Below are 21,347 nucleotides of genomic sequence, written 5' to 3'. Positions count from 1 at the left end.
TTTGGTTCTTTCAACTCTGTTTCTCTAAAGATGATTTCAAATTTTCTAGGTTGGGAAGGAATCTTCAGAGCTTCATAGAGAGATCCAAGCTCTGGTAAAGCATGCTTCCTGTAACAACAGTTATGACGCATTCATTTCTGACGCACTGTGGCTGTATGAGCAGAACTCGGGCACATGAGATGTTTCTAAGGTTTAATTGCACTTCTAAACACCTGGTATATATTTATTGGATGATGCTTTTATTTTGCACTTTTGTTATGTGTTTCTGTTCTAGCACTTGTCGTCAAAAGCATGCCATTGTCTTCAAGATAACCTTGAAACTATTCCCTTTCTCATTTGAAGAATCAACAAGGAGTGTATCTACTTTTATCAAAGATGGAATTCTTTCTTTCCTACTTTAGTCTTTGATGATTTTAGGGACACTGACTTTTAATAACCTAATAACCTATTTCAATTATTTCATCTTCATTTCTTCTTTCATCCAGTTCAGGTCTGATAAACAGAAACCTCAAAATCTTTTGGTTCAAAAGTTATATGCAAACTAATCCTAATTCCTTTTCTTGCACATTAGTTACCGACAAAATTCGTAGCCCCTTAAGCCACCTAAATAATAGTTTTTAAGTGAAACTATTGTCTTTTTTAACATAGCACAAGCCCTCTTGTTTGGGGATAACCATGGTAATAAGTAATTTCAAATATTGCATGCTGCTGTCACCTGTAAATTATATCTGATCTGACTTGCCATCTATACTTATTTTCAGCTCTTTCTGCAAGCCTTGATGATATTCTAGGAATAGTATCTGTCTTGAAGAACACGTAGTAGTTAACTTTTGTAAATCTGTGCTTTATTGGAAGGATGGATGCTACTTGAAAGCAAGTCTTGACTCATCAAGATGACAAGTGTGTATGAGTGTTAAAATTTCTTCACTTGTGATTGTCATAGCTTTACATATCTACAAGAGGTTTATTGATGTATTTATTAGTGATTGCTTTTATAACCATTTGGAGGTTACCAAACTATCAATTAAGGTGAACAGAATTGGCTGCAATTATATACAGTCAACCCCGCATGGCTGAATCCATCATCCTTTATCACCATGTCATAACCGGTAGAGGCTATTGGTAAGTTTATGTTACCATTTGTTGAGTTTGATTGCACAACTGATTAGTTCATGGACTTCAATCAAATTTTGATTATATTCATACATACATATATGTGATTGATTTGTTGAAATATGTATAATATTATGCATATAAAGTTTTTGTTAGTAAAATCTACTCTTCAGATAGCTCATGGTCAAGACTAATCATCCTCATAAGATGGGTTTGGACATCTTTTGTAAAGGTAAGACTCCTGCTCTTTTAAACGCACCTTATTTGAAACAGTAAAAATAATGTTTTTGACTCCATTTTATATCTCAATTATATGTGAATTGTTTTCCCACACTACTAATGTAGTACTATAATATTTTCTCATATTTGGTTTTTTTAATTATTTGAATCATATCTTGTGTTTGTGTGGTGAATATAAATTATCATTATCATTGAAATTTTCAATGTAGATGTTGACTGCGTAGATCACGCTCATGGACGAGCTTGGCTATCCACATCTATCAGCTCATTCATGGTACTTAACTGTTATATCATTGGACCATTGATGCAAGAGACTTTTTCCATGCACACGTTTTTCTCATTCGATGGATTTACGAGCAATATGATGACGGAATGAATGATGCAATATAAGATGAGATGTTAAAATTTTATTCATGCTATTTTGCTACATGCCTGTCTTGTATGCTTTGTATATCCTTGCCCCTTGTTTTGCAATTTTTATTATCAATTCATACTATTTTGATTTTATATATTGTTCACACTACTTGAAATTTGCTTCATCTCAGATTATGAAAAGCCGGACGAATTAACCAGAGTGAATGTCTTCCATGTCTAGAGACTTGCTACAAATATTTTACGAGTTCCAGCATGGAAACACTGAATATTGTATTGGGGGAGAAAACTCAAAAATTTGAGGTACATGCAATTCATCCTAGTAATTCCTGTTAGAAGTGGAGAGAATGAGAAAGTGGAACAAGTCTATCTCTAGAACACACATTACATGAGTGACCCTTTGGGTCTACATATAGAACATGATAAGTATAAATATACATCTATACATACATATACATACATACATACATATACAATACAACAATACATCTAACACCCCCCCTCAAACTCAAGGCGGATCGTGCGTCTTGAGTTTGGATAACATGAATAGATGGTGATCACGTGTCTGCGCCTTGGTGAAAAAATCAGCCACCTGGACCTCTGTAGGAAGATAGTGAAGTGATACAGTCTGGGCACGTACATGACATCGTGTGAAGTGTGCATCAACACCAATATGTTTGGTCAGCTCATGCTTAACTGGATCTGCAGCAATCTGAAGGGCACCAGTACTGTCACAGTGAATAGGAATGGGAGATGTGATCGGTACACCAAAGTCTGTAGAATCGACGCATGCCCAAAAGCACCTCCTGGACGGTAGAAGCTAACGCACGAACTTCAGCCTCAGACACTAGACTTAGTAGACATAGAGTGCTTTCTTGGTCTTCAAACAACAAGAGAAGAGCCAAGAAAGATACGAGTAACCGATGACAGAGACCCGATCATCGGGACAAGCGGCCCAAGTAGCATCGAATAGGCACATGAGTGAAGAGTGGACGACGTGAGTAGAAACGGACCACGAGATACAGATGCTACGCGAAGATATCGCAGCATCCCGAATAAGATGAGCATAATGAGCAGTGGGTGCCGTAACGAACCGGCCGAGGATGTGAACTGCATGGGAAATGTCTGGACGAGTAACGGCCAAGTAGACCAAACTGTCAACCAGATGTCGTAGCGAGAAGGATCAGATAAGGGAATCCCATCAGAAGCACAAATCTGCAAATGTAGCTTCATCGGTATAGCAGCAATACGGGTATCAGTTAAACCAGAGCGAGCAAGTAGGTTGTGAGTATAACGTCACTCGAGAGAGGCGGTAACCATCCGGGATGAGAAGTAATCTCGATACCCAAGAAGTAACGAGCGGACCTAAATCGGTCATCAAGAAAGTCTCACATAACTCCTGCTCACAAAAGTAATGTGAGCAGAGTCATCACCGGTAAGTATCATATCATCGACATATAGAAGAAGAATGGTCTGCCCACGAGAGGAAGAGTGAATAAAGACTGCCGGGTCATGTATGCTCGGAGTGAAACCAGCAGCCTCAACTACTATACTAAACCGCTCAAACCAGGCCCTGGGAGCCTGTTTGAGACCATAAAGAGCGCGGCGAAGACGACAAAGCAGACTCGAAGGCACCCGAAGGCCGGGGAGGAGTCATGTAAACCTCCTCCTTCAAGTCCCCATGAAGGGAACGCGTTCTTCACATCAGGTCGATGAAGAACCCAACCACGAATAGCGTAAACGAAAGAACTAAAAGTACGCACACGAGTGTGCATGTGGGCTACTGGGGCAAAAGTCTCCTCATAGTCACGGCCATACTCCTGCTGAAAGCCACGAGCAACCAAACGCGCTTTATAGTGCTCGAGAGACCCGTCAGAACGAGTCTTCACCGCAGTAGATCCAACGACGGGTGATGGGAGCGGCATGAGAAGGAAGGGGAACAAGATCCCACGTATGAGTCCGAGTCAAAGCTTCAAGCTCCTCTGCATGGCAGTCCTCCACTCAGGTAGTCGAACTGCTTCTCGGTAGGTACCCAGCTCAAAGACATCTCAAACACCTGGGTGCTAGTAGAAGCATAACGGACGTGGGGGATGTAAAAGTAGAGCGATCGCGTAAAGAATAAGTGTGAGAGTGTACCTCGGGAGGCTGGATCGATAGTAGGAGAGGTGTCGAAATAACCGCCGAGATGGAGGCTGCGGGATCCCGACGGTGGTATGTGAAAAGCGAGCAGTGGGTGAGCAAGTGGGCGAGGGAGGAGGGAAGACAATCGTGAGGAGACTCAACAGATAAAGGAGGGAAGAAAGCTGCGAGGAGACTCGGTGAGATAAAGGAGGAGAGGGGTCAAGGGAGGAGTTAGAAAAGAAACTCACTTTGGAGGGTTGAATGATGAAGGAGAGGAAGACACATGAGAAGTATGCTCAGCCGAAAGGGTAGGAAAAAGGAAGGATAGAGGGACAGAGGGAGATGGGGACTCGGTGGAAGAAGGAGAAGCATAGAAAGGTGTGGATTCATCAAACGTGACATCACGGGAGATGCGAATACGACGAGTGACGGGATCATAACAACGATAACCTTTATGCTCAAGGCTATATCCTAGAAAAACACATGAAACAGACTGGGATGTTAGCTTTGTTCTCTCCCGAGATGAAAGCAAAACAAAGCAGCGACAACCAAAAACACGAAGATGATCATATTGTGGAGGTGTCCCATGAAGACACTCACCTGGACTACGACCATTAAGGTGAGAGGAAGGTTGTAGGTTAATAAGGTAAAGCAAGCAGGTGTTGACGACATTAGAAAAAAATGAGGGGGAAGAAAAGCACCTAGAAGAAGAGCACGTGTCGTCTCTAAGATGTGACGATGCTTACGTTCAGCAATGAGGGGGAAGAAAAATGAGGGGGGATGATACCATGTTAATACAGGGACCCACCACCCTAACTTCTCCATAACTGCAGTTAGAGGGAAGGATTGGCTTAGGATATATAAGGCTAGGGAGATTGGCTCTCACAGGCGATGTGAGACTATGGACCAAGTTAACCACTGCGTCCCAACACCCCCCTGGGCCCACAACGGATGTGGGACCCAAGATCCTAGTCACGGCCGATCGGAATAGTAGCTCTGATACCATGTTAGAAGTAGAGAGAATGAGAAAGTGGAACAAGTCTATCTCTAGAACACACATTATATGAGTGACCCTTTGGGTCTACATATAGAACATGATAAGTATAAATATACATCTATACATACATATACATACATACATATACAATACAACAATACATCTAACAATTCCAACATTGACTAGTAGTATGATTCAAAATGCGTGTTTGCAAGTTATAGACTATAATTTTTCCTGATCAGTGTGCTTGAATGTTTCAATGCTTACCATTTCAAGTTGGCTATAAAAATGATAAGGTTAATGAATAATACTAAATATGCTTACGTCTCTTCCGTTAAAACTGAAATCTCACTGTCTTTGAAAAACAAACAATGAGAGGGAGACAACCTTGAAGAAATCAAGACATGCAGGCATTTAGCTGTTAACAATATTAATTAATGTGGTTGCTATGCCTAGCCATTAGTGTGGTTGAATGCTACCAATAATGCTCATTTTTTAAGATGATACTAATTATTAAAGGGAATTATCAGTGTTGTTAACAATGTGGATGTTTATTAGAGTGTTATCATATATATGCAAGCCCAGAAGATTTTTAGGAATCAAACGATTCAAACCAAACTAGTAAATTTCTTTGCCATAAAACCTTGGATGAGAAGACAATAATATCCTCCTGCATGGGATCCTATGTATAGCGAATAAATAGTACTAGTACATTATTTCAATAGTATTTTCATGGCACTTCATAATGGCAATCCATAGATTCAATTTTAGGTCTGTTATACACCATTCAAATAATATTCCATTGCACTAGACAATGATTGTTAGAAGTGTTTTTCTGCTACCAATAATGCTCATTTTTAAGATGATACTAATTATTAAAGGGAATTATCAGTGTTGTTAACAATGTGGATGTTTATTAGAGTGGTATCATATATATGCAAGCCCAGAAGATTTTTAGGAATCAAACAATTCAAACCAAACTAGTAAATTTCTTTGCCATAAAACCTTGGATGAGAAGACAATAATATCCTCCTGCATGGGATCCTATGTATAGCGAATAAATAGTACTAGTACATTATTTCAATAGTATTTTCATGGCACTTCATAATGGCAATCCATAGATTCAATTTTAGGTCTGTTATACACCATTCAAATAATATTCCATTGCACTAGACAATGATTGTTAGAAGTGTTTTTCTTTATTATATATAATTGTTTTGACTGATTTTTAAATTTGCAAGAGCATATTGAAATTATGTAGAAATTTTAAACTACTATAATCGAAGTTTGAAAATTATAATACTTTGAGATAAATATAATTTTAATAATTACTTAAGGTATATATTTTTATTAAGTATTTTTGTACATTAGAAACTCATAAGTTTTTTTATACGAAGTGGATAAACTATAATTTATTTAAAAAAAAAGAAATAAAAAGATGAAACTCGCATATTTTGAAAACAAGATTATATTGGGACAATATATATGTAGCTAGCTAGGATGAAATAACTTAACTGTAATTTAATTTAGGCCACTTATCATTGTAATTTGATTACTTTGTCTAATTGTTTTCGATAGATATACTACCAATAAAGAATATTAATGAAGAACAGGAGATGCATTTTTGGCTTCTGAATTTTCGACATTGGGTTTGGTTTTAGTAGAATAATCAAGACCTACTCTCATTTGATTATTCCTCCATGATAACGATTAATGAGAGTGAGACATCATGGCAGAAACCACAAATACCACAAATGTTACATCAAGCTTCATCATAGTTTGTGGATAAGTATTTTGTAATCAAGATTTGTAGTGATCAGCTGTTAACAACAATGTGATTGTCATGCCTAGCTATCACTGTGACTAAACGCTAAAAATACTGCTTATTTTTAAGATGATATTAATTATTTTGTGAATTGTCTTTCATTCTGTGATACTATAAAAAGGTGCTCAAGGCTCTCTTAACAAAACCACAAGAACATGTCTAGAGGCTTTCTACGAGTAATATATAGTTTCAACATGAAATCATTGCTTCCCTCAAAGTTCACCACCTTCCCAACATTGACGATGATGGTGCTTTCACTGTTAGTACTATTATTCTCCAATCTTTGTTTCCCTGTTTTCAACTTGGCTACAGCTTCAAAGATTGAATCCCAATGGAGAGCTCTTCTTCAATGGACGGCCGCCCTTGAAACACAAGAACTCCTTGACACCTGGACATCAAAGACCAGTCCATGCAAGTGGACTAGAATCACTTGCAGATACGATGGCCATCTCATGGCAAGCATCACTAAGGTCCAACTGGGAAGGTTGGGACTCAAAGGGAAGGTGGAGACTCTCAACTTTTCATCTTTGCCATCCCTCCAGGTTCTCAACCTTACCTACAACAAGCTCCATGGAGGAATCCCTGTAACCATTACAGCTCCCCCCAAGCTTACCATCCTTGATCTCTCTACCAACAATCTCACAGGCAACATCCCTTCCGGGCTTGGTAATTTGACAAGGCTCAAGACATTGTGTTTCTATGAGAATCAGATAAGTGGCTCCATACCTCCTTCTTTTGGAAAGCTTTTGAACCTAAATTGGTTAGACATCTCCTTAAATTTCTTAGTTGGTTCCATCCCTCCATTGTTTAGAAACTTGACCAAACTCAATTTTTTATACCTATGGAGAAATAACCTCATTGGTTCTATTCCTTGTCCGATTGGGAATCTAGTGAATTTGAAAGAGTTTGATATATCTGGCAACCACATAACTGGTCCCACCCCACACAACATTCGAAACCTGACCAAGCTTAAAGCTTTTTACCTATATGACAATAGCATAAATGGGTCCATTCCTTGTGAGATTGGGAATCTAGTGAACTTGAGAGACCTTGAAATATCTAACAACCAAATAACTGGTCCCATCCCACATAGCATTGGAAACCTTACCAAGCTTGAAGCTTTTTACCTATATGACAATAGCATAAATGGTTCCATTCCTTGTGAGATTGGGAATCTAGTGAACTTGAGAGACCTTGAAATATCGACAATCAAATAAGCTGGTCCCATTCCACATAGCATTGGAAACCGACCAATCTAAAACCTTTTATGAGATGACAACATCATAAATGGCGCAATTCCTTGTGAGATTGAGAATCTAGTGAACTTGAGAGACCTTGAAATATCGACAGCCAAATAATTGGTCCCATGCCACATAGCATTGGAAACCCGACCAATCTCGAACCCTTTTACTTAGATGACAACATCATAAATGGCTCAATTCCTTGTAAGATTGGGAATCTAGTGAACTTGAGAGATTTTGTAATATCTAATAATCAAATAACAGGTTCCATTCCTCATTCTCTTGGAACTTTGAAAGGTCTTATGTATTTATATTTAGCCAGACAATCATCTCTCGGGGCTTATTGCGGATAAAATTTGCCAATCTTACAAATTTAATTGATCTTGCATTGTTCAACAATGACCTTTTTGGTAATTTACCACAGATTTGGCCAAAAGGCGGTTTGCTCTAGTATCTTGGTTTGAGCCAAAATAATTTCCAAGGTCCATTCCAATAAGTTTGAAAAATTCAACAAAATTAGTTAGGGTCGTGCTTGACAATAACCAATTTATTGAAGATGTCGCTAAAAGCTTTGGTGTTCATTTGCATTTGGATTATATTGACCTAAGCTTTAACAAATTGTCCGGCAATTTATCACCATCTTTGGGAGCATGCCTTAACTTGACAAGCTTTAAAATATCAAGCAATGGAATCGTCGGGACAAATACCAAGGGAAATCGTTCAATTTCCAAAGCTGCAACTACTTGACATTTCTTCCAATAATTTGATAGGAGAGATCTCAAAGGAGTTCGGTAAATTATCTTACATATTTCACTTGAACATGAGCAACAATCATCTCACGGGAACCATACCACAAGGGTTGGGTGATCTATCTTTATTAGAAGCTCTAGATTTATCAAGCAACAATTTGACCGGAGATATAACAATATGGTTGAAGAATTGTAGTAAATTGTAGTTACTCAAGTTGAGCAATAATAAACTAAGTGGAGTAATTCCTTTTCAACTTGGTAACTTGAATTTACATGGAGTTCTAGACTTGAGTGACATTTTATTCACAAGAGCAATACCATTGCAACTTGGCAATTTGATGATGTTGCAAGAGTTGAATTTATCACATAACAAGTTGGTTGGTGGCATTCCATCTTCTTTTCAATTAATGACAGGCTTAACATCATTGGATTTATCATATAATTCCCAGGAAGGTCCAATTCGAAAGAATCATTTCTTTCAAGCAGCTTCCCTTCAGTGGTTTACCCATAATAAGGGATTATGTGGTCAAGTGCATGGACTACCACCATGTCCTCAATCGCTGTTAGAAAGTAGAGGTGATGTAGAAAAATATCACACAATCATTATCTTGATTATTCTTTTAATATTTGGTATCTTATTTTTTATAATTGGAGTATTTGCATTACTTTATTATAAGAGTACGAAATCCAAAACAAATGACACAAGTGAAGAATTTGATGAACACTTCTCCATTTGGGGAGTCAGTCATGGAAAGGAAGCATACAAAGAGATTATAAGAGTGACAAAATTTTGATGAGAAGTATCAAATCGGTACTGGAGCTTGTAGCATCGTCTATAAAGCAACAATATCACCAATGATGACACTTACTATCAAGAAAAATTCAAGAAGAAGAAGAAGACCAAGAGAATAAGCAAAGCTTTTTCAAAAATGAAATACAAGCATTATCTAAAACTCGGCATCGGAATATTGCGGGTTTTCATGGTTTTTGCTCTACTGATAAATTCAGTTTTCTTGCATATGAATATATGGAGAGAGGAAGCCTAGGTGCCACTCTAAGATCTGAGAGAGGAGCAATGGAGTTGGATTGGATCAAGAGAGTTAATATTGTACGGGACATTGCTCATGCTTTATCTTACTTACATCATGATTGTAATCCACCTATCGTTCATAGAGACATAACAAGCAACAATATTCTTTTGGATAAAGAGTGCAAGGCTTGTGTTGCAGACTTTGGTATTTCTCAACTGTTAAAATCTAATTCATCACATTGGAGTTTGCTTGCGGGCACATATGGGTACATGGCACCAGGTATGTATGCATCTCCAAATCGATTTGATTGCTTCTATTCAAACTTTGTTATAATTAGACATACCCATGTGACTTCTTAGATTTATCAACTGTGTACATAAACAATGATGGAGTGAACTAAACTATTACTATTTTTACACTTGATTTGTATTTGCAGAGCTTGCTTATACCATGAGAGTGACTAAAAAATGTGATGTATATAGTTTCGGAATTGTAGCACTTGAAGTGATATGTGGAATGCATCATGGGGATCTCCTAAGCAACTTATCATTGAGTATGCTAGTGAGAGATATGCTTGATCCACGTCTTCCCCTTCCCTTTCCCCTTCTTCCCCTTCATATAGCTGATCAAGTGATCATGAACCAAGTTCTTTTTGTGATTTTAATGGCAATGCATTGCATCAACACTGATCCACAGGTTCGCCCTACAATGCAACAAGTATAGGAAAGATTGTTTTCTCCAAAGTCTTGGCCAACATTTGACATCTTCTCTTTTCAAGCACTTACCCTTCATCACCTCATAAACATTGTGCAAACACATATTGATGATCAAGTGCTTGAATAATGAGAACTTAGGTATGATTAAGTTTCTTTAATTAAATACATATCTTGATTAATATCCAGTAGGACAAGTACTTTGCATTTATATTTCTTATTTGATTGAATTTATTGTACAGTTGCAAATATTTCAATGTCCGGTTGAACTTTCACCATGCTTATTACCAAAAAGGGAAAAAATGTGCTTATATTTAATTTAATCAACCTTTTGCATTCATCTTGAGGGAAAAATTTCTCTTGGAATCATATCGAGTTAAAATGTTAGCTTGCATACTACACTTTCATTATTCAATATAAATTTGCTTTTTCTAAGTGTTTAATATGATGGGAACTTATATTGTATATTCCCGGGTAATAATCTTGAGTGGGTATCTTATTATGCCCAAATTTCACTTTGAGCACCAAATTTTGATTTGTTTCTTTACGGATACCTTATATTTATCTACTTGCACCGGGAGGGCACTAGGGAAAATCTAGTGAGGTTTTGCTTATGTGGCCACGAATAACACTCGGCTATCTCATTTTCCTATGTGGAGTTGACATGTCAGCAACTTGATGATGTGGACAAGGTGATGCCACGTCGACATCCACGTCAATATTTTGCCCTAAATCTTATTTTAAGATATACTATACATGAAACCCTAATGCTCGGTCGCCACTTCTAATTTCAAAATATTTGTCTCATAAACTTACGATAGCTTGGTGGTTCTTTCCCCAGAGGTCTTATCACCCAATTGACGTCTATGTATGTCAAGTATTATCACTTTTTTTCTTTTTGCGATCACTCGCTGAGTTGCAAGGGATTGGATGTCTGCTTTGGATAGGGAAATATTGTTTGCGGGTGTAGAGAAGAAATGTGGAATGCTTGGACTTTGGTTGGGCTAGTCGGTGGCCAGCTATGGCGATGGAAAGCGAGGAAAGGCAGGGGAAGAGCGAGGATGGGGAAAGGTGGGGGACGAGGAGATGGGGCGGTGAGGGTTTTTAAGGGTGATCGATGTGGCAAGCGGCGTGGGCGTCGATGTGGCATCACGCTTGTCCACATCATCAAGTTGCTGACATGTCAACGCCACATAGGAAAATGAGATTGTTTTTTGGGGATGATGTGACTATTCCGCTGGCCACATAAGCAAAACCTCACTGGAATTTCTCTGGTGCCCTCCTAGTGCAAGTAAATAAATATAAGGTATCCGAAAAGAAACAAATCAAAATTTGGTCAAAGTGAAATTTGGGCATAATAAGGTACCCACTCAAAATTATTACCCGTATATTCTCCTTGCTTCATTGCAGTTCACATTACTAAGCATATGTAAGGGCCGGTATATATAATTCACTTGTTATTTATTTATTTATATTTAAAATTTTCATTTAATAAACATTTTTACCAATTGAAAAATACTCAATTTTCTAAAATAACAAATCAAAACAATTCCAAAAGTTAATTGATGAAAATTTCATTTCATTTTTGATTTAGGGCCTATTTGGATAGCCAGAAATTATGGCATAATCCGTACAATATGATATAATTTAATATTTATGAGAATTATGCCATATTGGCTGTTTGGGTAATTATTTTAGAGTATAAATTATGGCATAATATATGTATTATGGCATAAAAATATTCTACTAAGAGGAATATTTTTCTCATTGCAAAAATCTCTCCCTTCTTTGTAATCCAACCACACGACCATTAGTCTACCAACGATCAAGCCAACCTCAGCTGATCGCCCACTCGGTCTGGCCGGTCTCCAACAATTGGCCACCAGCAGTCCGGTCGGCCTTTGGTGACAGGCCACTGGTCCGACTGGCCTCCGGTGACACACCGGTTGTCCACCGGTGGTCTGGCCGACCTCCGACGGCCGGTCATCGGTCCATCGGAGGTTTGGTCGCCTATCGGTTGGCCTTCGACGACCGACCACCGTTCCACCGACAGTTCGGTCATTGATCGCCCTCCGTAATTTTTGTTTATTTTGTTAACCAAACACTCGTTCTGTAAGAATAAAATATGCCACAATATTTGTAATAATCACTTACACTTCCTACATAATAAAATTATACCATATTTTTAAGTTCTACGATCAAACAGTCGTTATTTGAAGAAGTTCTTCGATCTAGTGATTCATACACATTTCAAGGCATCTCGGCCATTCAACACACATCGGATGGTGAGGGTCTCTCCCCATCATTTCAAAAACCCACCCCAAATTCATTTGAAGCGGGCATGGAGGGAAGCGACGGAGCGAGAGGTCGTCTTCGATGCTTGTGATCTCAACTGCAGCGCTTCATCAATGAGGGTCCTCAGCGCCCGATGATTTTTGTATTTGAAAATTAAGTAAGATGGTTCCCAGCTTGAAGGAATTTAACCTAAGGTGGTAGTTTGTAGGGGCGTACCTTGAGTTGGGACAATCTATGAATGGAGGACAAAAACATTGACCAAACCATAGGTTCTTCAGTCGTTCCTTAGCCCTTTGTTTGTGGTTGGTGAAAAATGATGTATGGAATAAAACTAAAGCTCTATGAAAGTGGGACTTAAAAATAGATTGAATAAGTTATTATTATGATTTTCCGACCACCATTTAGTTAACATTTACGATTCTTAGGTTTGTACATCCCCCTCTCTCTCTTTTTTTTGGGTCAAATTCCTACATAATGTGATTTTCAAGGCCCCAAGCTTGCTTTGCATTGGATATTTCACAATCAAGGCTTGTTGTTCATCTTGGAAAATAAAGGGTTAACAACTTAACATTCAAAGTCTCACACTCGACTTCTCTCTTCTATTCGAAAAAGCAGAGTTAGAATATGTAGTGTCTATGATCAATTTCTATTGCTTGGTGGATGATACTAGCTACTAAGTTCAATTTAAATTGGAAGCATGTTTCGAAAAAAACAATCATGGTAGTCAGTAACACTTTGCTCTTTTTCTTAATCCTCATTTGATTTGTCTCAGGATGGCTTTGTTTGAATTAGTCGACATTAATGCTCCAATATGAATACTAAAGAAAGGAGACTCCCGTTCTTGAATAACATCAAGTCTTTGGATAACCTTCAGATTAATAAAGGCTAACCATGCTCTAATAGTTTGATCATAGTTATTGTATATTTATTTATTTATTTTTGTGATGTCTTAGGGTGTTTCATACTTTCGTAACATGACCCAATAAATTTTGGACAAGAGAATGAACATTAGGGAAAAATTCATCGTCTTCGACATTGTTTTGTCTGTACTTGAGGGCTTCTTCTCTGCAAAAAAAGTGTAGATTTTCTATCTTAAAGGAATTAATTTATTCAGGCATTTGGTAGATCTATCATGCCTTATTTTGTTTTCTGTTTTTACGCATCTACAAGCTGTTCTCGCTATGAACTATAGGATATGACGCCTTTCTTGATGTTACTTCTTCGACTATATCTTTTCATATTTGAGAGACTTCCAGCATGTCATTTTTGGTGAAATTATCTCTAACCTGCTGGCTCTAAAATTTTATATTTAACTTGTACGAAGGTTAAAAAAATTCTTTTCTTTTTATTAACATGGGTAAACCAAAACATTGCTTAAACATTCTATATTTAACTAGTAGTTTTTCTGCAAATGGGTAAAAGTAGCTGTACCTTTTCAAGCCACCTTTTCCCATTTCAATCTTGATTTGCAATCAAGACAGATGGAGTTGTTCAAGATTGTTTAAATGGTTCAACATTGCAGTTCTAATGACTATTTTTGTTACATCTTGTCATTGCTCATGTTTCCTTGGCTTCCTTCAACTACGCTTCTCTGGGAGACAATTGTAAATTTTCTAGGTTGGGAAAGAATCTTCAGAGCTTCATGTAGAGATCCAAGCTCTGGAAAAGCAAGCTTGCCTTAAAAATGTTAGAGTCTGAAATTTCTCTAACAAAAAAATGAATTAGTAGTAGTGGAGCGAAGCTTCATCTGTCTTAGTAGAATCATGTTTTTGAAAAAGTTTGATGTCTTGGGTTTTAGTGTTGACCTAGCATCTTGTGTGTTACGTAATATATATGCATATCCCGAACTTGAATGAAAAAGAAGTGTCCCAACATTTTTCTTCTTTGTTAAGCTCTCCTTATCAAAAATCTACAACATGGCATTAGAGCTCTCATAGATCTTATGGGACTGTGATTAAAACAGAAAATAAGTAAGGGCTTCCTCCTCAAATACCTCAAAAAAATCATACCTTAAATCCCTATGGCTTCCAACAACATACCAAACCTTTCACCTCCGACTTTTAAATCTTTGAAAAATTATCAAGTCAGGGTCAGTAAAAATGAAGGCTTACTTGAGAGGTCTTGGTCGATGGCGGTGGGTTGAAAGCGAGAAGTACCACCTCTTGGAGACAACCCAACACTCAATCGAATCTGGGCTCATGAAGAATAAAAGACTAAAAGCTCCAAGAGCTTTGTTTGTCATTCGTGGTGCTTTGTTCGAAAACAATTTTTAAGAATCAGGGATTGTGAAACACCAAAAGAAGCTTGGGACAAGCTCAAGGAGATGTATGTGGGTAGTGATAGAACCAAGAAAATGCAAATTCTAAATTTAAAGAGGCAATTTCAAGTGTTGAATATTGTGGACTCCTTTTTTCTCACCCGGCCTTTTAATTAGGGTTAGACTGGTTAAAATAAATGGATCACAAATCAAATTTAATTTTTTATGACTTCAAGAGATTATGGGTTCATGACTTCCATTAGGGGCAAGCCCTTAATGTTAATTACCCTGGACATTATCGCAGGAACCTCCGATTAAGAAATAAGTGTGAAAAGAAAACAATTTGTGACAATTAATTTCGTTCATTTCAATAAATATGAATTCATAGATTCCATTGAAAATACAAGAAATTTGAAATCATCTGAACTTATGAACTTGTGTCTGAACTTGTGTCTGAGACATTTTTACATTTTGAATTTGATTTGTATTTTACGTTCTGGATTCTTTATGTTGATGAATCATGAACTTGATTTTGACTTTCCATAAGCTTCGGCTTTTATGCTTGTGAAACTTTCTTCAAGTCTTGACCTATAAAACTCTTTGGGTCCTTGACTTATGATGTCTTGAGACTGTTGAGTTTAATTGTCGATTTGTATTTTGACTTTTGAACTCTTTGGGTCTTTGACTTCTGATGTCTTGAGACCACTGGGTTCAATTGTCGATTTGTATTTTGACTTGTGAATTCTTTGGGTCTTTGACTTCTGATGTCTTGAGACCATTGGGTTCAATTGTCGATCTATATTTTGACTTGTGAACTCTTTGGGCCTTTGACTTATGATGTCTTGAGTTTGATTTTTTGTATATCCATATATATGTTATATATGAGCATAACCATTGCATGTATCTTATCACCACATTACATGCCTTGTTGCCTTATTGAAATATATATATCTCATTATTGAATATTTTCAGTGTGGTTTATTTATCCAAAGGGATTGGACAATAAATATGAGGAGCATATAATTTATTTAGATTTGAGGGTAATATGATGAATAGTTTGGATCAAGGGATAGGATTAAAAGGCTGAGATTTCATCATCAAGCAACATGTCGTAAGTTCGAGGCATGATAAATAGTTCAAGTTTGATCGGAGGGCTGAGATTTCATCATCAGGAAACATTGTCTTAAGTTCGAGGCATGATAAATAATTCAAATTTGATCGGAGGGTTGAGATTTCATCATCAAGCAACATGTCGTAAGTTCGAGGCATGATAAATAGTTCAAGTTTGATCGGAGGGCTTAGATTTCATCATCAAAGCAACATTGTTGTAAATCCGAGGCATGATAAATAGTTCAAGTTTGATCGGAGGGCTGAGATTTCATCATCACGAAACATTGTCTTAAGTTTGAGGGCAACTAGGGCAATGAATGGGATATTATATAAAAGGTATGATCAAGGGTCCAGATTTTATCATCAAGCAACATTATCTTAAGTTCGAGGCATTTGAAGTTAAAAATGAGATGAGCGACTTAGATCTGTTGTAATGAATTTGCTTGATTGTCCTTCAACTTGATCTCTTTGAGATTAATGTCGATATATAATTAGGAGAGCATTGTAGTTTGCATGACCATTGGATTCTTTATTTATTATTATTATTATTTTTAATGCACGTTAGAACGCATGTTGACCAAAACATGGTTCTCATTCTCTCTCTCCTTTCATTCTCTTCGTTAGCTACACCGTCACCATGCAAACTTCGCCGGGGCTTGTACCATCATTATCAAAATGACTGGATATTTTTGCAGACGATTAAACTTCTACTAAGCTAATATATTAAGCTTTCATTAGAACCTTCTTTTGAAGGATAAACACATCTAAATCTAATGATGCCTCTTGGAGATATTGATCAAGTCCTCTTCAGTACATCAAGCAAGGTGATACGAGTGGAATGTATATATATATATATATATATAATGTATATATATTTTTGAGAAATCATGGGCTTTCATTATTTCACATCGTCGACAAGCGGGAAGCATTTTTATTTCAGTATTTATCATTTGATTAGAATATCCAATGGTTCACTTTGCCATCATTTTTGTTCCATGAGAATAAAATGTCAAACTACTCAAAGAACAACCAATATAAGCATATTTTAACTTGCATGGTGTGAATATATTCATGTCTCATCCACATGATTATCTTATCTGTATATATATTTATCTAACATGCAGAGCCAAATGACTACATGTGTCATGCATGGAAGGGTTTAGTCATAGTTGAGTATTCATACAAGATGTCATACATATAGTGGAGTTTGGATAGCCTAATTAGGCACCATTCACTGTATGATAATTAACTTCATTAACTTTTCCTCTTAATTTGAATATATATATATATATATATATATATATATATATATAGATCTTGATTCCGAACTTTATATTTATCATTGCTTGATTAGTTCACAAGGATAAACTCGAGCGTAAGGTTGGTGCATATTGCTGCTACTCCCTTGCATGCACGTCATTATCTATATATATATATATATATATATATATAATCTTCTTTATTAACAACATCATCACAACCTTTTTAATCAAAAAACTCTACTTGCATGCATGGTTACAATGGATGCAATTCGTCAACTTCAAAACAAAGGCGAGGATCTTTGGGCCATCTTTCCTTCATCATAGTAAGGATCATCATTAGTAGTGGATCTATGTTTCCCAACTTGTCTTATTCCCTCGGTTGGTGTTTAGGCTAATTAATCGAAACCTCTGCGCGGTTGATCCACTTAGACATGGGCCCTTGACCATCCTCGTACCATTTTTGTCATCATTACAAATGGCAACACATTTTGGCTTGACATATGGTGTAGGGACTTTAGTCATCACCTTATCTTGGCCATAGCTAGGTTGTCTCACTAGTTGCCCTCATAGCCATTAGGATCTAACATATATTTATCACTTGAAAATCTTGGACAAGAACGTGTTGGAATCGAGTTCATTGTTCACGTGAGATGACGTCGACCACATTCTTCATCAACATCGCTGTTTACGCTTTGTACACGCGGTGATATCTCTAAGCTAAGGCACTCTTGGTTTTGACACAATAACACCTTCAGCTTTTGTGGAGCTCTAGAGTGGGAAAGCTCGCAAGCATCTTTGGGGGTCGGTGGAGAGGGACATGCATGAGAGGATCATAACGCCATATAGTGGTGATGATATCGTGCCGGTGATGGTTCGCACCATCGGAATGATAACTGAAGGGCGCCATCGTAATAATTAATATCCATGTAGCTCTCGGGTCTTCGACAACGATGAGGGAGAGTGGGGATGATGGCTTCAATTTTGTTCTCCTTATCGGCGAGAGAGCCTCTCTCTTCCATCTCACAGAGAGAGGCAGCGATGGTAGTAGCGCAGCAACTATGATAGGCCAGCAACAACGCTGAAAGCGTCGGCAAGCATACAGAATAACGTCGATAAGCGATGGCGATGGAAGCAGCCGCGGTCGGTTTTTCCTCCTTCCCGTCTTCCCGTCGGTCTTCTCCTTCTCGAATCTTCTCTCCGAGGCGACCTCTTTGCACCCCCGTCCTCTTTTGTCTTCTCTGTCTTCTTTTCTTTTCCTCGGTTCCGTCTTCTTCCTATGTTTTTCTTTGCTTTGAGTGTCGACGGGCTTCCTCCGAGCTACTTCCGTCTTCTTTCTTCGATCTCTTTCCTCCTGGGTTTCGGTTAGCTTCTTCTTGAGTCTTCTTCAAATCTTCGTTCTCCTCGTTTCTCGCTTCATTCCTCGAGCGACATCCTTAGAGCGAGAGACTCCCACTCTTGAGTTTCTTCCTTTTCTAAAAGCTTTTCTTTCTGAAGGTTGCATCCTTGACGGGACATCCCTCCTTTCTTCTTCTTTATTCTATGAACATATGTTTGGTCGAGAGAGACTAGCCTCCTCTTTCTTCTTTCTTCTTCCCTATTTGTCGGAGAGGCATTGGCAGTGATGGGGGTGGCGCGACGGCGGTGGCGATGTCAATTTCTTCTTCTTATTTCTCCTGCCAGTCTCCTTCCTCTCCTCTCTCTTTTCTTCTTCTATCGAGAAAGCCGGTCCCTTATCCTCTTCTCTTCCTCTTGGTCTTTCTCTCCGTCCCTTTTATAAAGACCAGTCCGTGTCGATTGTGAAGGTCGTGGAGGCGGTTTTCTTTGATCGTGGCACTTTCGTCGTGGGCGACCGTAGGCGATTATCACGATTGGTGACGGCGATCTTTCTCGTCCCATGACCACGTACGACCAAACAGATATATAAATATATATATTTGATTTCGAAATTTTATTATATATATATGTATATGTGTATTATTATTTATTTTATTTTATTGTTATATTTATTATTATTTTCATTTTTTTTAAATTTTTATATACATATATATATTTTTTTTGTTTGATATTATTATTATTATTAGATTTGATTAATATTATTATTGTTACTATTATTATTATTATTATCATTATTTATCTGATTTGATGATTTTTTTATTATTATATATATACATATATATATCCGATTTTATTGTTTCATTGTATTTTATTATTTTACGATTATTATTATTTTATTGTTTTATCCGATTTATATATATATATACTATCAGATTATATATATATATATATATATATATATATATATATATATATATCTAATTTGGTTTATTTTATTATATATATTTGATTTATTTGATTTTGTTTTGTTTTATCTTTTATCTAGCCATTTTAAAAATAAAAATAATTTTATTTATATATATATTATTAATAATATTATATATATATATATATATATATATATTTTATATATATTTTTTTAATTTTATTTTTAATTTTATCTTATTTTTAATTTATTATATTTATTATATATATATATATATGTTTGTCTAAGTGATTTGTATTTTTGAGATTTAGATCAGCCTCGAGATCGGGTGCTCTTGGCTAATCTTAGATTTTTGAATATTTTAGATCGCACTCGAGATCTTTGCTTTTAGGGGAGATCTTGATATTTGAGCATTTTTGGATCGCCTCGAGATCGGTGCTCTTGGCTGATCAGGAGATTTTGAATATTTTTAGATCGTCTCGAGATCGATGCTCTCTGAGGCTCTTGATCTTTGCAGTATTTCGGATCGCTCTCGAGATCGGTGCTCTTAGCTTATCCGAGATTTGAATATTTAGATCGCCTCGAGATCGGTGTTTCTCGGCAGATCTTTGATATTTGCAGTATTTTGGATCGCCTCGAGATCGGTGTTCTTGGCTGATCCAGGATATTTGAATATATTTAGATCGTCTCGAGATCGTGTCTCGTGATCTTGGGATTTTGACTATTTTAGATTGCTTTGAGATGCGTTCTCGACTAATCTTAATATTTGGATATTTTGTATATTTTGAATGCTTCGAGATCGGTTGCTCTGGGCGATGCGGAGATTTGAATATTTTTAGATCGTCTGGATCTGTCTCGGGAGATCTTGTATGTATTTTGGATCGCCTCGAGATCGGGTCGCTCTTGGCTTATCCTTGATATGTTTTGATATTTGAATATTTAGATCGCCTCGAGGATCGGGTGCTCTTAGCTAATCTTGATATTTGAGTATTTTGGATTGCCTCGAGATCGGTGCTCTTAGGTGATCTTGGAATTTGTAATATTTAGATCACCTCGAGATATGTATTCCTGGGTGATCTTGAATATATTCAAATATTATGAAATTTATTTATCTTTATCCACATGTTGTCCTAATTTGATTATGATTGGGTCACATGTGGTTTTAAAATCCTAATTTGATTTGAATTAGTACATGCAAAATTTTTGTATAAACATTGCTCTTGGCTACTTCCTCGGAATGAAATCCGGATCTATTCTTGTTAGAGAAAAAGAACACATGTTATAGATGTCGGTTAGCTCTCTATACCTCACCCTGGCAGTAGCATCTTCTTCGATTAAAGCTTATCGGTTCCACGAGAGATGAATTATTTGGATCTTGATTTGATCCCAGTTTGTTCATCGAGTGCCATCAATGAGTTTGAGATCTGTTCTCATGATCAGTTTCAATAACTTTCTCCACATCAACAGTTGGCGTGAAATTTTGTGTAGCTGACTCACTAGCATTTGACCAGTCCCAGCCTTCATTTTCAACAAACTCAATATCCTACTTCGACTTCATTAGTTTCGTGACCGGATTTATCACTTTATAAGCCTTTGACTTATCATAATATACTATAAAAATCATTCACTCTGATTTGGCATCGAACTTCTTCCTGTGCTGCGAATCGACCATCGTGAAAGTCAAACACCCAAATACCCTCGGATGGTCCCGCGTTTGGTTCAATAGAGTCGGCACTTCATAGGGTGTTAAATTTTCCAACA

The 21,347-nt window shown here is 37.1% G+C and overlaps 2 protein-coding genes and 1 long non-coding RNA gene across 6 annotated transcripts; all 3 read left to right on the top strand.

The window, feature by feature from the left end:
• Window positions 1-343: 343 nt before the first annotated feature.
• Window positions 344-7,078, top strand: LOC120257574. 4 transcript variants are annotated; one of them, XR_005535724.1, is made up of 4 exons: window positions 344-1,345; window positions 1,563-1,627; window positions 1,899-2,028; window positions 6,422-7,078. It is a non-coding gene; the product is annotated as an uncharacterized LOC120257574 (long non-coding RNA). The 4 variants fall into 4 exon arrangements; XR_005535725.1 differs by lacking the exon at window positions 6,422-7,078 and having other exon boundaries at window positions 344-900; window positions 1,009-1,345; window positions 1,899-2,170; XR_005535726.1 differs by lacking the exon at window positions 6,422-7,078 and having other exon boundaries at window positions 344-1,122; window positions 1,287-1,345; window positions 1,899-2,170.
• Window positions 7,079-7,120: 42 nt separating this feature from the next.
• Window positions 7,121-7,885, top strand: LOC120257575 (MDIS1-interacting receptor like kinase 2-like). Its single transcript, XM_039265028.1, has one exon. The coding sequence runs from the start codon at window positions 7,121-7,123 to the stop codon at window positions 7,883-7,885; it is 765 nt and encodes a 254-aa protein (XP_039120962.1).
• Window positions 7,886-9,604: 1,719 nt separating this feature from the next.
• Window positions 9,605-10,589, top strand: LOC120257573 (MDIS1-interacting receptor like kinase 2-like). The gene is made up of 2 exons (XM_039265027.1): window positions 9,605-9,968; window positions 10,126-10,589. Exons 1-2 carry the CDS (start codon window positions 9,686-9,688, stop codon window positions 10,410-10,412), a joined length of 570 nt encoding a protein of 189 aa, XP_039120961.1. The 5' UTR covers window positions 9,605-9,685; the 3' UTR covers window positions 10,413-10,589.
• Window positions 10,590-21,347: the final 10,758 nt, after the last annotated feature.

The sequence above is a fragment of the Dioscorea cayenensis genome, unplaced genomic scaffold (genome assembly GCF_009730915.1).
Source record: "Dioscorea cayenensis subsp. rotundata cultivar TDr96_F1 unplaced genomic scaffold, TDr96_F1_v2_PseudoChromosome.rev07_lg8_w22 25.fasta BLBR01002194.1, whole genome shotgun sequence".
NCBI classification, from domain to species: Eukaryota; Viridiplantae; Streptophyta; class Magnoliopsida; order Dioscoreales; family Dioscoreaceae; genus Dioscorea; species Dioscorea cayenensis.
Note: the sequence above shows the minus strand (reverse complement) of the source record. Positions and strands in the feature narration are given on the sequence as shown.

Excerpts from the sequence above, each read along its gene's own strand:
- LOC120257575 (XM_039265028.1), top strand. The coding sequence starts at position 7,121 with ATGGCAAGCATCACTAAGGTCCAACTGGGAAGGTTGGGACTCAAAGGG.
- LOC120257573 (XM_039265027.1), top strand. The coding sequence starts at position 9,686 with ATGGAGAGAGGAAGCCTAGGTGCCACTCTAAGATCTGAGAGAGGAGCA. Across the intron at positions 9,969-10,125 it reads ATATGGGTACATGGCACCAG|AGCTTGCTTATACCATGAGA; the intron begins GTATGTATGCAT and ends TTGTATTTGCAG.